This window comes from Eumetopias jubatus, unplaced genomic scaffold (genome assembly GCF_037043125.1).
Source record: "Eumetopias jubatus isolate StellerSeaLion01/CBP00866 unplaced genomic scaffold, mEumJub1_p1.0 scaffold_7, whole genome shotgun sequence".
In the NCBI taxonomy this organism is placed as follows: domain Eukaryota; kingdom Metazoa; phylum Chordata; class Mammalia; order Carnivora; family Otariidae; genus Eumetopias; species Eumetopias jubatus.
Window position 1 is genome coordinate 21471924 of NW_028274813.1, and position 15292 is coordinate 21487215.

At 40.0% G+C, this 15292-nt stretch overlaps 1 protein-coding gene and 1 pseudogene across 3 annotated transcripts in view; both read left to right on the plus strand.

Annotated features, from left to right (window-relative positions):
- The window catches only part of STON2 (stonin 2), a 139464-nt gene extending 134940 nt beyond the window's left edge, over window positions 1–4524 (plus strand). For all 3 annotated transcript variants that reach the window (XM_028098643.2, XM_088024488.1, XM_088024489.1), the window contains one exon: window positions 1509–4524. In XM_028098643.2, coding sequence (XP_027954444.2) covers window positions 1509–1592 — 84 coding nt within the window. In that variant the 3' untranslated portion in view covers window positions 1593–4524. The remainder of the gene's footprint in view (window positions 1–1508) is intronic.
- A 7948-nt stretch (window positions 4525–12472) lies between these two features.
- On the plus strand, window positions 12473–12822 carry LOC114202130 (translation machinery-associated protein 7 pseudogene; annotated as a pseudogene).
- The last annotated feature ends 2470 nt before the right edge of the window (window positions 12823–15292 follow it).

Consider the following 15292-nt stretch of genomic DNA (forward strand, 5'->3'; position numbering starts at 1 on the left):
CTTACTGCCTTAGAGAGAGGTATACCACACATGGCTGTGGATGAGTCTGCTCTGATTTGAATGACTAATCTCTTAGTGAGGAAGAGAAAGGTTGGAAAAAAATAAAGAGGTAGATGGAAGAGGAGAGTATAATGTCTTTCAGTCATCATGAACAACATCAAAAGAGTCATGGGGTAAAGGGATGATTATTATATAATATATATTAATTGTACATTATATAATATGAATATTATGAATGAGTATATCATAATATTTTCATTCATAATATATGTTACAGAAGTTGTGAACTTGGAAAGTGAGGGGAGTTCAGGAAAGTGCTAACCCAAAGCATATATTTCAGCCTCAGAGTTAATGAAGTAGATATGAGTAAAGTCAGGACACATATGACCTGGTCACAGGGCTATAACAGGACAAAATTCAAAAGCCAAGGAAGCTTCTGTAATAGTAACAGGATCGGCGCTGTGGAAGGAGGAAACAAAATTGGAGTGTTCTGACATAGTGATTCTATCTTGAGGTGTTAGAAATTCAATAGCAGATTAAATGTCAAAGATAGAAAGTGGGGGTTATTGAAGAACTATTTTGCAAAGTGGTTTAATAATATTTTTTATTCGTAATAATATCCTTAGATTTTTATGGTTATTTATTCTTTAAATGTTTCCTTAGTTGTGTTATCAGAAATCTTAAACTACCACAAAGAGCAAATACTCCATCTTGTGGCCAGGAAAAAAAAAATAGCACTTTCATCAAGCATGACCCTAGTCAACGGTTTTGTTTTCCTTCATCGTAAATATCCAAAGTGGTTAAGAGAGGAACAGCTTTAATTGTGAAACTCTCTTGCTTAATGTATTTCTTTTCTGACTTGTCAAAGGTTTCAGTGTCTCTTTCAAGGCAAGATGAATTTATTAATCCCTTTACAGTTACAGCTACAATATTTTACAGAAAACACAGGTAGAACTGTAAACACTACCGTACATACCAGTTTGGAGACTTTGTAAAGCAATAAAGTAATAGAGAGTATAAACAGCCAGCTGGAAAGGAATCCATTCATTTGGTAAACCTTTGTGCTTGCCTGCTGCCTGCCTGCATTATGGGGATACAGTAGTAAAGGAGGGCCTGCCCCCCTGTCCCGCGGAGCCTGTGGAATGCTGGAGCTGGGCACATGTACCAGGGACGTGGAAATATGCGTAGGAGGAGCGCCGAACTCCCTAATGAGTTGAGAACAGTTTCACAGAAGAGGTGACCTTTGAGCAGCTGTGCAAGGCAAAGAATAAAGATTTTCCAGGTGGACTGTGAGGAAGAGGGAATTCCAGATCAAGCGAAGAGCATGTGCAAAGAGAGAATCATGACGTCCTCAGGGCCAGTAGCTCCAATGCGGCTAAAGCCCAAAACAGTGAGAAAATTACAGGGAATCTCAGAGAACCTGGTGAGGTACTCTCTTTGAGATTATTTCTTATTGGGATGTTTTTCTCCTCTTTCTGATATTTCTTTCCAACTTCTGCTCTCAACAGGTGGAAATTGAGCAAAAGAAGAGTTTGAAGCCGGACTTTGAAGGAGATGAAATGGAGAATCCCAAGGAGTGTGGGGTCCAGTGATGAAGCCCTCTTGCAAGGGTGCCTGACCCAGGCGTCATGATAGGATGTCTTCCTGAGCAGCCAGAGCTCAAGGCAGTACCTACCATGGCTACTCTGTGCTGGGAACAGTATATTGGACCTTCCTGTATGTAGTTACCTGTAATCTAACAGGAAACCTTGAGGTGATTGCATTGGAGAGCCTCTGATGTGCCTGAAGCAGCTGGTTCCCCTGACTTTTGGAGCTTATTGTCTAATTAAGCCTCCTTCTCTTTGCTCTGTTTCTCTTGTAGTACTTGAGTGTGGCTTGTTGTGACTACTGGAGTCAGGAAGAGAACCTTCCACATCAGTGTTGGCAGGATTTCCTTCTGGTGTCCATCTGTCACTTCCATGATTTTCTAGAAAACACAGTCTTGAGAATCCCCCTCTGTTACGCCCTCTAGAAAAAGTTCAGAAGAGGTACAAAACACATTTCCTCTTTGGGTCTCCTAGGCTTGGGTATGTGTCTCCATTCTTTCAATGTTAACACTATGCAACAGAAGTTTTCAAGACATTTCCCTCCCGGTTTTGGATTGTTTTGATGAAAACACTTTCCATCTCTCTAGTCCCAGGGTTCACCACCCTGAGTCACAATACACAATGGAAAAAAGGCACAATAGGATACTTTTTTATTCTGTGATTAGCCCCACATTCTGCAAAGGGTGGCTATGGAAGGGAAAGCAAAATTGAGCTTATTTTTCTTCATTCTGGGGGAAAAGGGACATTAATTGTAAGATTATATTCAATTCAGGAGACATTTTCAATCTCAGTGAATTCTCAAATTCACACTGAAAAATATAGGCCACTTCCGATTCCTGAAACAAATATATACATATATATATATTATACCTCAGGCATTTGTCAGGAATATTTGGGAGCTTTTTTTATACCTCAAGCCTATAGACAGTTGCATGTCTCTTTAACTCAGACTTTACAGGAAATATAAGTGGAAAAGATCATTTTAAAAGCTAGTTTAAAACTGAGCTTATATGAGCTTTTCCCCAAAATTCAGAGTTTGATAATCACAGTATTGTAACAGATCTACAAGGCAGAAGTCTCTAGGGTAGAGATGGGGGAAAGCCATATTTTTCTAATGTTGGGAACATTAAGTTCCAATTCCAAGAGTCTGGGACACTCAGTCTTCTTTCCCTTCCTAGGTTCCCATTTACATTCTGTATCTCCACTTCTTACTTGTATCTTGGTGTTTTCTTACCATAACATGGACCTATATTGGCCATCCCAAGTGGGACACCTGCTCAACAATTTACAGGCACGTTCTTTCTGCCTGTTTCTCCTATGAAGAAGAGAGTAAGGGGACTGAAGGCATGCTTGTCAGATTTGTCAGATGACACAGAGAAATAAACGATATATCCAGTCTCAACTGGCAGATTTAGGATTAATTTATTCAATGAATATTCATTGAATTATAACTATGTACTGACACTAGAATATAGACATCATTACCATTTTTTTTTAACTACCTGAACATAAGACTGAAACTAAAAGGCTGAAATTCGGTAGACATTAATGAGAAACTATATTCTAGCTGCTTAAATGCAGCCCTCTAAATACAGAGAGGTATTACTTACATGTATGTTGATGGGAAGGGTATTGAAAAGTCCTGGCTTCATAGCAGTTCATGTCAAAATAGGAGTTCAGCATTGAATCAGGAGTGCATCATGACCATTCACAAAGTCAGTGCATTCAGCCTGTGGTAGCAGAAGCCCAGGGAGCCCTGCATGCTGCATTGGTCAGTCCACATCTGGATGGAGGGTTGAGTTCAATTCTGGGTACCATATTTTTAAGAGAGACATTAATAAATTGTGTCCAGAGGCAGGTGACCAGGGTTGTGAAGGGTCTGATGATATAAGGAACAGGGGAATGGAATAAGAGAGAATAAAATAATATAGCTGCCTTGAAATTTCTGTTGAGTTATAAAAAAAAAAAAAAGAGGATTTAGACTTACACTGTGTAACTTCAAAGGGCAAAAATAGGAACAAAGAGGAACTTTATAGATGACAGATGTTTGCTTCAACATAAGAAAGAATTTTCTAATAAGAGTGGTTCTAAAGAGGAATAGACTCGAGCAGCAAAATTTCCTGTTGTGGCAAATGCCCAAACGAAGGTTAAAATAACCATCCATCCCAGATGCTCTGAAAGGGACATTGGATTTGGGCTGGATGGCTATCAAGATCCCTTCTGCATATAGGTTCATCTCAGTAGTAATAGGACTCTCTAACTCTAGGTGTTTTTTTCTTTGATAAGTGGTTTTGTATGCTCTTTGAAATACAGTAGGGTTCCCTGGAGGTCTTTGTCAAGTGAGGCATAGCCCTTCCCCTGTTGTACGAAGAGGCACATGAGATTCCTCATAGAAACATCAAGATGGGCTGAAGAGCTGGCTAAGTGAAGGTCGTTCTGGCACCTTCCTTACCCAAGGTTAGCGCTCATGTACCCTCTCAAGATCTCTGCCTCACCTGCTAGGGTCACACGTGTATTGCTTATTGAACTTTTCCCCCCACCTTAGTTAATTCTCATTGCCTTTCTGCTTTTACCTGGACTTTTTTTTTTTTTTTAAAAGAAAGGTTAGGAAAATTCTTCCATGCTATCTACATTCAGCAAGCAAATTATTATTAATTTTTAAATATCTATCACCTTCATTTCATCAAATTTGCTTTCCCACTACTATTTTTGGGAAACTTAATTATGGGTAGCATTTAGGGGCTTGGGGAATATAATACTATATATTTTTAGACCTAGTGTTTTGTTAATAGGCTACATAGAAAACACAGGTAAATTACCTTTTGGGTGTGTAAATTCTAAGTTTGCCTCTCTGGACCTGGATTGTGTGTGTGTGGTCACAAAAAATCCTTGTCTGTGTTATCAATAATGTGAAAATATTAAAAGTAAGTTCATTTTACCAACACATAGTATTACTATTAGAACATAAATTAGATGTCACATGATATTAAGAGCTACGCTTTCGAGTCTGGTGGCTTGCTTTGTGACTATTGTGAAAGAGAATAAGAAATGTACTCATTACGATAGGTCAAACGAGAAGTTAAGATATTTGGGCGGGCATTAAACCCCCTTTGACACTCTTGTAAACATACTAGTTATTTCTTATCAAAATTTTGCATTTCACTTATACTAAATATTATCTGGACAGTTTTGTTTTTTTGTTTTTTTTTTTTTCTATTTGGTTCTTTCCCCACTCTCAGCATTCCTGCATAATTGGCAGGACTCAGAACTCTTGAGAATTTTTTTTTTATGTAATATACTTCTTATTTGAAATGGGAGTAATTTCTGTTCAAATCCAGTGGGTGAGAGCAAGAGTTTATTTCCCTGGAAATTAATACCCCCAAGAAATATGATCCATGATGGCAAAGAATGTATCTTATTCCTTGTTTTCAATACCTAGGACAAAGCTTGGGGGGTATAATACGTTTCAGCCACTTTAAATCCTTGCTGATAGGACAGACATACATTAATGAAATAAAAGGAAATTATTAGGGGGCTCCTGGCTGGTAAAGCATGTAACTCTTGATCTCGGGATTGTGAGTTCAAGCCCCACACTGGGTGTAGAGCTTACTTAAAAAGAAAAAAAAAAAGGAAAGAAATTTTAGGTATTCAGTAAGTGTTTGCTGAACGAACACTGACCCTGAAACTCTAAGATGCTTAACCCTTACTTCTCTATCATCAGATACTTACATTAAAGCAAGCAGTCATGCTTTATTTCCTGGAAGACTTAAATTTCTTTTTATTCCTGCTTCCCCTGTCCACTAATAATAACTGTCGTGCAGCTAAATTTAAACTACAGTTTACCTTACTCATATTGAAAAACAGTTTTGTGCCCAAAATACAATAGCACAGATGCTATCCATAGTGAAGATTATTGACTCAATTTTGTTCCTGCAAGCCCGACAGATCTTGCGCATTTGAATAGCCAGCAGGAGAAGAAAGCACGGCCAGTCTTCGCGTGCGAGGTCCTTGTTTTCCCCAACATTAACCACTGACCAATGTTACTGGGTACTTCTTTTGTCACCCTGAGAGGATGGAGGTTTGAGAGAGTGAGGATGAAACTCGTGAAATGAAATCACGATTTCACAGCTGCTTTCAGTTTCATTATAAGGTTAGTGGTGGGAAAGCACAGGATGATCTGAATTTTTTTTCTTAAAAGCCTTGGGAATATTAAATTAATTTGAGTAAGAAGCACTGCCACCTAGCCTACTTTTAGAGTTCTCCCACTTGGGGCTGGTTAACTTTAGCTCTTCTACAAATGGTGATCGTAGTTAATTCTAGCATTTCTAGAGTTTAGGTCAAGAATGCAATTTATCAGAAAATTTGAACAAAACTGATCCAAAAGATTATATCCACAAAAAAAATATATCACCTAGTATAAGCAAATCGTCTTTAACACCTTATACCAAGTCCCATCCAAACCATGACCACTCTTTATATAAAATTAATCATGGCATTCTTACCAAGTTTTAAAGATGTTTGCTAAACATTACCAATGTTTAAGTGCCAATTCCCTGCAAATCACCATTTCTTCATCATTTCTTAATTGAGGTGTTTGTAAATGAAACTCCTCTTTGGATATTGTGACTTGTATTTATGTATTTAAGGAATTAAAAGTGGACAAGATGTAGAAAATAAATGTATTAGTAATATTTTCCCATGTATTAACTAAAAGAAGGACTATGGAATTGTCACATTTCTTGTATTGTGCCTTAGCAAATCTGCTTGAGAGCCTAGTCTTTTGTTTTCATTTTAAGAATTGGGGGAAAAAAAATTTGGATCTCCCAATTTGCAATCCCAGGTCTGTAAAGACAGAAATTAGCCATGGTAATGTGTTTGGTGCCTGGACAGAGGCAAATAATAACTGTGTATAATGAAAAGCTATAAAGGAACAGACTTAAAAATTAGAATTTCAATATGAAAAGACAAAGTGTAGAGAGGTGACAAATACAGCACTAGCCACCAAACCTCAAAAGACTTGAACTAAAGGGCATCCCCTAAAAGTACGGAGCTCTAGGAAAAATAAAAGGTTATGTAGCAGGGATAATAGTAGAATGATTTCAGTTCAACAAATGTTTATCCAGTGTCTACTCTGGTCTAAGTTCCGTGCTGTCAGCCAGCTTCCCTAAAGGGGGGTAAAGTCAAAGCCAAGGACACTGAACATTGTTGATGTGAAGTCATTGGAGGGAGTGCCCTTTATCAAGGGAAAACCAGGGTTTCTATGAAGCTTTGAAGGACATAGTCTTGGAGACAATCACCATGTGAAGTAACTTGCTATTTTTGCAATTGGGCCTCAGTAACCTCAGCTAAAAAAAATGAGAAAGCTGAACTAATGGTCCCTGCCGGCTCCAGTTTTATGGATTATTTTATAAAAGATCCTTTGGTGCCATTGTCAGTGATACTTCATGTCAGTAGGATTCTTCATATAGTCCTAAGAACCAAGAACCAAGATCAGCTGGCCCATCTTTTTCCTTTTCATGTATCTATCCTTTACCGTCTGCCCAGACAACAAACAACACGGAAAACCCTGCAGTCCTCTGTTTTGTAGTTGGAGGATCAATTGGATGGTGACCATCAGTTAGAACACTGCTCTGTAAGTTACACTGGCGTCACCCAGCACGATAGTGCTGTGAGTGTGAGGAGGAACAGACCAGACAGGGCTCCAAAATGGGTGTTAGGATTTGGGGATCACTTTGAAGCAGAAGTAGGTCTAACCCTCCAAGGTACTGAGGGGCCACATTAGGATGATCTAGGATTTATAGTTACGTCCTTTGACACAAAACACTGCAGACATTGAGGGAGGAAAGAAATGCTCCGTAAACATTCTGGGACTATTTGTCAATCAGTTAAGGCAAAATGAGATGAGATGAGATGAGAGCAAGGGTCAGTTCTCTCTATCCCCAGTGTTTATTAGTAACATGAAAACGTAGATTAAAATTTTTTTTAAACATCCAGAAGCTACAAAATACCATCTCTTTTATGGTATGTGTTAGTATGATTTTAGTTTCTTAGAATGGGGTGAAATGTAATGGCTCGATTTTAACTGAGCAAGGAATTCTAACACCCTCTTCCTGATCAGTCCTCTGTGCCTCAGATCAAACCCTCGATGCTAGTCATGGACATCATCTAGCCACCCTCAGCTTGCCTCCATGTGCTTCAGGACCAGCAACCCCAGGTACTATCCAATGCAAGCAGATCTGGGAAAGCAGATGTGCTGCACAGATCCTGACAGCAACCTGTTGGACCAAAGGGTTTAAGGGTTTTGAAGTATGAGGTAAAAGAAGGGAAGATAATGAGCTCCTCCAACCCTAAGCCAGCATTCATTTGACCTTTGTGTCCACCTGCCAACAGAACCTGAAGAAAACTTTACCATATGCAAGAAAATAAACAGAATCAGTGTTTTAACCAGGGAGTGTGATAAAGGAGCTCTCCTCACCCTCCATTTTTGTAACGTCCATCATTGAATTTCAGTATGTCAGGATGGATTGATCCAAGATCCAATGAGTGATTCAGCTGATCCAAGGCCTTTATTTTCCTTCCTCATTTGATGTAACCTCTTGTACTAGTGTGATTAATTTTATGTAAAACCAGTTTACTTTTCTTAAAAAGAATATGTGCCTATGTAATAAAGTCTACACACTGGCTAACTTTATAAGAGGTGAGGTTTTGTTTGTTCTGCTGATTATCATCTGTAATACCCTTTTTTTGAGCTATGAAAATGAGCTATTAATAAAAATTTTTAAAGAAAATCTGTCACTGTGGAAGATTTAATGAGGTGAGGCATAAGGAAAAATGTTTATTATAAAGAAGACCCATCACCCAGTTAATATGGTTAATGATCATAAGATGACATGTTAACAAGTGACACATTAACAACTTTATCCTAGTTTATCCTATTATAATTTAGTCAATTAAAGAGGTATTTATTGCATTCTTATTTTCTGGCCAATTCTGTCAGAAAACAAAATTATATAATCCTTAAGGTTTTCTTGGCGATAAGTGCATACACATATAAGTAAGAAATATAAAAGTACATGATCAAATACCATATCTGCAATGTGTTCGTGGCATATTGTCAGTGCTCAACAAGTAACTGTTCAATCGATGAATCCAAATGACTAATGTCAACATAAACTCAGATGGGAAAAAAGAATCAATATGGACTAGAATACTTGGAAGGTTTTCACGGAAAAGATGACTTTTAAGTGAGACCTGGAGGTCTCAGTGGCAAGAGGAAGGGTTTAGAACTGGGAAGAGCCATGTCAAAGTGGCATGCTGGATGAGTGGAAGGTGAGCCTGACCTGAGTGAAGGGCTCATGCACATCAGAAGGTACGGTTTGGGGGCACCTGGGTGGCTCAGTGGTTAAGCGACTGCCTTCAGCTCAGGTCATGATCCCAAAGTCCCGGGATCAGTGCTCGCTTTGGCAGCACATATACCAAAGTCCCGGGATTGAGTCCCACATCGGGTTCCCTGCTCGTCAGGGAGTCTGCTTCTCCCTCTGACCCTCTCCCCTCTCATGCTCTCTCTCACTCTCTCTCTCTCTCTCAAATAAATAAATAAAATCTTAAAAAAAAAAAAAAAAAGGTTGGTAGCAAAGCCAAGCTGAGACAGGGCTTGCATTTGCCTGAGGTCGACTGAACCCAGTAAATGCTATGAAGCCATTTTAGAATCTTACTAATAAAGCACTATTCTAGAAAGACTCATCTGTCTACAATGTGCCGGGTATTTTTGGACTAGAGGAAAGCTTAAGGGCAAAGAAAATCCAGGGTTTTTTTGAGTAAACAAGGAAAGAAAGAAATCAAGCTTTGTGTTTTGTTTAGTTCAAATAGGCCATGGACATCTTACTGCAAAATAAAATGATCTATAATTGGCCCCCTGTCGTTGAGAGAACTGTGTCCTCAACAGAACACAGAATTCTATAGCCTAGCCAGTATGAAATTACCTGGTATTAGTAACTGATAGCAGGTGCACAGAAGGATTAATGGCCAAATAACAGCATAAAATTTTCTTAGCTGAAGAATAATATACTCCTTCCCCCTATTCTTCCATCCTTATCTGTCCAGAGTCCTCTTGAGCAAGTTTTGAGACCTGTCTAGGTCCCACATTGACATAAGGTTTCAGCCTGCTAAGGTTCCCCCTGTACTTTAATATTCAAGTGGAATAACTATGCAAGTGGTTCTCTGAAGCCAAGTGTGCTCCCTAGTGTTCTTCAGGATTTGTGGGAAGAGAAGTTGGGAATGAGAGGAAGTGAAGATGAGAATTTAAATGTCCTCTGTGTCATTTGTCAGCTCTTTTCCAAATTCCTCCCACCTTTTTCTTGATCACCTCTAACTATGTCCTCTTTATTTCTCCATGCTGGACAGCGCTTTCTCTATTCCCAAAACATAATATGAGTTAGCTTTTATGTAGTGTTTGTACTGTGGTGCAACCATGTGTACTAAGTATTTTAGATGCATTCATATTTAATGAAGGCAGCCCCTCTCTCCATTCTGCAAGGTACTAATAATTCAAGGCTGATGGTACAACTGACATTTATCAAAGGTTAGCAATTAATAGTGAGTACAGCACAAAACAGGAAAGAACTTAAAACTCAATACCAGACATCCCTGCTCTGAAAGTTCACTGCTCACACCCCACAGAGGGAATCCTTGTTAAACATCTTTCTCCCTCGCCTCTAGCCTGAGTAAATGCGGCCAACATCTCAAGTCCCCAAACGATGGTCTCCCTGACTGCCAAGGGAAAACTGAAAAATTCTTAAAATCTCATGTTAAGTGGGGATTAAGTTCTAAAGTCAACACTCTTGAAAATCAAAGTGCCCATAAAATAAAGTAGACTAAGGCATAAATCTTCTTTAATGAAAGTTGCCCTATGACCCTCAATTAATTTTTCAGCTTCTTCATTGAGAATACTGACAGAGTCATCACCGCCCCAAATCCCAGCCACCTGAACAATGTGTTCCAGTTCACGGTCAATGTGGGGAAGCCATTAAAATGAGTCACAATTATTTCCTGAGTTTTACCAACATGAATTGACTGTTTCAGGCTTGATGGCATCTTTTCTCTGCCTCACAGACCCACTGAGTGGAATGGCAGACTAAATAACTTGAATAGAAGTATAATGAGTCTCCATTATAGTTTACTTTCTTATGCAAAGCAAACTTTAGTTCCACTCCATTGCATCCTGTCATGGACCAATTACACATTGAAGTATCTTTCCAAACCAAAGAGAAGTCTATCCTAGATCTCCAAAAAGAACTTACATAAACTCACATTTTTTTTCTTTAGAGGTCTGAAAAAATTTACAGACACTATTTTTAGAAAAACTCAGCTGAGGGACGCCTGGGTGGCTCAGTCGGTTAAGCATCTGCCTTCGGCTCAGGTCATGATCCCAGGGTCCTGGGATCGAGTCCTGCATTGGGCTCCTTGAGCCTGCTTCTCCCTCTCCCTCTGCCACTCCCCCTGCTTGTGCGTGCTCTCTCGCGCTCGCTCTCTCCCTGACAAATAAATAAAATCTTTAAAAAAAAAACACACAAAAAAAACTCAGAGCTGAAATACATGTACTTTCCTTCCCCACACAGTCTAGGTCAACAGAAGGGAACGAGATAAAATCTCTTCTACACTTGTAGAAAGCAAACCCCAGGGGTTACATTTTTTTTTTATCTTCTTTCCCATCCCTCACCTCTTCCTCTTCTTCTCTTCCTCTCTGTTCTTTTCACTAAACGCTATAAAGCCCCGAGAGCCTGGACTATTGTGGTGGCACTGGCGGAAAAAGGAACATATCTCAGAGACTGAAATGGTCTCCAATTACTTCTTCCCACGTTGAACTCTTTTTGAACCAATTGCACATCTCATTTGCCGCCTGTTAACAGTTGTGTGCTGCCTTTTAGTATTTTTTATTTATTAGGTTTATCCTCCTCATTAGAAAGCAATCATTGAATAAAAGAATTGGTCTTCTGGGCATGCAGCAAAAATGCACCTAAAGCAATGTAGGAATCAGCAGACATAAATCGGCATATTCTGGTCTATGCTACTCTGCCACCTACAGGAAGGTTGTGAGCGGGGCACCCCACTTTCAGGTGACCGCAATGACTGACACATCTGCAAAGTACTCTTTCTTGGCATAATTGCTAATCAATACAGTAGTCATTCAAGAATGTTTTGAAACACCCATTCTGTGTTCTATTAGGTTCGAAGGACGCAGAGGTAAATGAGACATGGTCCACCCCCTCCAGAAATACCTCGTTCAGAAGATGGTTTTGATAGCAAATGCATCATTGGGAGCAAGGGCAGCACGATTGACAACTTCATTTGAGTTACAAAAGGGCATCCCACTTTCTGGGCTGGTAAAGCCCCACATCAGAACATACAGAATACTGTAAGTAGATCAAGCCTGGGGTTTCACCTCCGCCTTCTCAGAAGAGTCCTTCTGTGCAACGTAGAAACTACATAATAGTATGTGGCCTCCTCAGTTCTATAGCTGGTACCCAAATCATGAGCTTATGGATACCTATTTTTTTAAAAATAGACATGAAAGGGGAGCCTGGGTGGCTCAATCGGTTAAGCAGCCGACTCTTGATCTCAGCTCGGGTCTTGATCTTGGGGACATGAGTTCAAGTGCCTTGTGGGGCTCCCTGCTGGGTGTGGAGGCTACTTAAAAAAAAAAAAGTAAAAACAGACATGAAAATATCTGGAGCCTAGTATTTACGAAAACATAAATCCATACATAAGGAAATATAGAAATAGTAACAATGTTTTAATATTTCATTTTAATCCCTGTATCAGTGAACGTAGGAGAGGAGATGAGGCTACGAGAAACAACAAAGATGATGTATAAAGGGTTTGAAGGGAGGTCCGGCCGTGAAGGTGGCAAGAAGAAGCCCCTGAAGCAGTCCAAGAAGCAGGCCGAGGAGATGGACAAGAAAGAAGGCATTCAAGCAGAAACAGGAAGAAGAGCAGAAGAAACTCGAGGAGCTAAAAGCGAGGGCCTCGGGGAAGGGCCCCCTGGCCATAGGTGGAATTAAGAAATCTGGCAAAAAGTAAGCTGTTCCTTGTGCCCGAGGCAATGATGATCCTTAATTCCATTCCTGTTTAAACATCTGGATTCCCTGTCATAGCATCTGTTGCTACCTGTAGCTGGAATGAAGTGTTGTCTTAGATCCTGTTGTACATTTAAGAATAAACTTTTGTAAAAAAAAAAATAAAAAAATTAAGGGTTTGAAGGCAAAAAAGAGGAGCCACAAATGGAAAACCAAAACCAATGAAGAGGGGATGGTTGAAGGATGAATGAGCACACCCTTAATCTTGAAACTTTAGGAAAAGGTCATACGTATATTTTAAACAAGCACATGCAGAAATGTTCCTAAGAATGGCTTTGGGAGGCTGCGCCACATTGACACATGCTATGAAGCAATGAATTTGCGGCAAGTATGTCCCATGCACTTAGAAAGTTGCATTTGTCATGGGACTACAGACTATTCTTGTCCACTCCCTGATATTATCATCATCATCAACAAAAATAATAAACATTTGGGGAATTCTTAAGATTATCAAAATAATTGGTTTTAGGGGCGCCTGGGTGGCTCAGTCAGTTAACCATCTGCCTTCAGCTCAGTCATGATCCCAGGGTCCTAGGATCGAGTCCCGCATGGGACTCCCTGCTCTGCGGGAAGCCTGCTTCTCCCTCTCCCATTCCCCCTGCTTGTGTTCCCTCTCTCGCTGTGTCTCTCTCTGTCAAATAAATAAATAAAATCTTTTTAAAAAATTGGTTTTAGCCAAGTACATTAGAAAGCTTAAATATTGTCATTCTTGCCCTCATAAAGAATTATATATAGCAAGATAATGTATAATGCAAGGTATATACAAAGAGTGCTAAATGATGGATTTTAGAAATTTGGGGAGGAATTCAAATGAATTATCACAATCAGGGAAAAGTTTTGGAGAAGGGATATGTTTCGGGCCAACTCTTGAAGGAAAGGGTACCAGTTCAGAAGGCAAGGTAGGGCATGGCCAGGAGGGCAAGTGCACAAGTAGGGGGAACACCATTATGTAAGTAAAGTACGCAGAACTCAGTATAAATGGGGGATTTAGATATAATCAGTATATCTATTTGATGAGAATAGTAGAAATAAAAATGGCTAAATAGGACAGACTATATTTTCCTCCAAATAAATGCAATAAATAACAGTACTTCCAGTCCCAAATGCTCTTCCAGAACCTTCCTGCCCCATCAAATTGTGGAGTCTATTTCCCCACCCCTGGAATCTGGGCCTTGAATGGTGGGTCTAACGACTGCTCCAACCAATAGAGCACAGTGGATGTGAGGCTATGTGACTTCCAAGGTGAGGTCATAACAGGATGCAGTTTCTCTCTCCCTCTCTCTTATTTCACTCACCTTTCCACCCCGGCTCCATGTTTTGAGGGAGCCCAGACCACGTCCAGTGACCACATGTAGGTATCCCACTCAAAAGTCTTAGCTAAGGTCTCAGCTGACAGCTGGAATCAACCAAGACACATAAGTGCGTAGAGATTCAAATGATTCCAGCCCGCAGATTTTGAGGCTTCCAGCTGAGGCACCTGATGTCACAGAAAAGAGATAAGCCATTCCTGCTGTACTCTGTCCGAATTCCTGATCCTCATAATTCATGAGCATAATAAATAATTGTTTCAGGCCAATAAATTCTGGGGTAATTTGTTACATAGCCATAGTAACTAGAACACTAACATTACTTGAGTAATAACCGAATGCCATGTACTGTGTTTGATGCCTTATATTTTATATCGGTTACCTATTTCTGTATAACAAACCATTCCAAACCTCAGTGGCTTAAAACAATAGTTCTTGCTTATTAAAGCTCACATATCTGTGGTCTACTGTGGACTGACTGACCTAGGCTGGGCTTGCTTATGTGCTTAAGTGTTGCCTGGGTGCCCTGCCCTAGCCTGGGCTTGGCCGGGACATCTTAGTTAGGGCAGATCCACTGTATATGTCTCTTATCCTCCTCTTGGAATTGACAAGTTTGCCTGGGTAGGTCATTTTCATGCAGAGGCAGGAGCACAAGAACAAGAGTGGAAATACTTAGGCTTCTTAGGGCCTGACGTCAGAAATGGCATACCATCACTTCTACCAAATTCTGTTGGCCAAATGGACTCACGTGACCAGACCCAGATTGATAGGGAAAGAGAACAGACTCCATCTGTTTAATATACTGCAAAGTCACAGGCAAAGGGTGTACACATAGGGAGGGGTGAAGAATTGGAGCCATTAATTCAATCTATTGCATAATTACCAAGTAAGTACCATTATCATCCCCCATCTCATTCATGTCATTGAGAAACTGAAGCACAGAGACTTTAAATAATGTGAGTTAACAGAGTTCCTGGAGCTTCCAGTGAGACTGCTGTTCCTGTGGCTTCTCATCACTGCAACTGTCCAAGACACCAAACTCTCATATGTCTTTGATCTTTAGGTGCTAGATCTCAACTGGCTGCAAGACTGCTGGGTCGTCTGTGCTTCCCACCTTAAACCAATTCCTAACCTTCCTCTAACTGGACCTTAGCATCACTATGCCAATATGTGTTTCCATTAGCCTCAGGAACTGCTAGAAATCCCAACTCTTTTCACCCATCACCCCAATTCATCCATGACTACGTCTCCCTCTTACACTCGT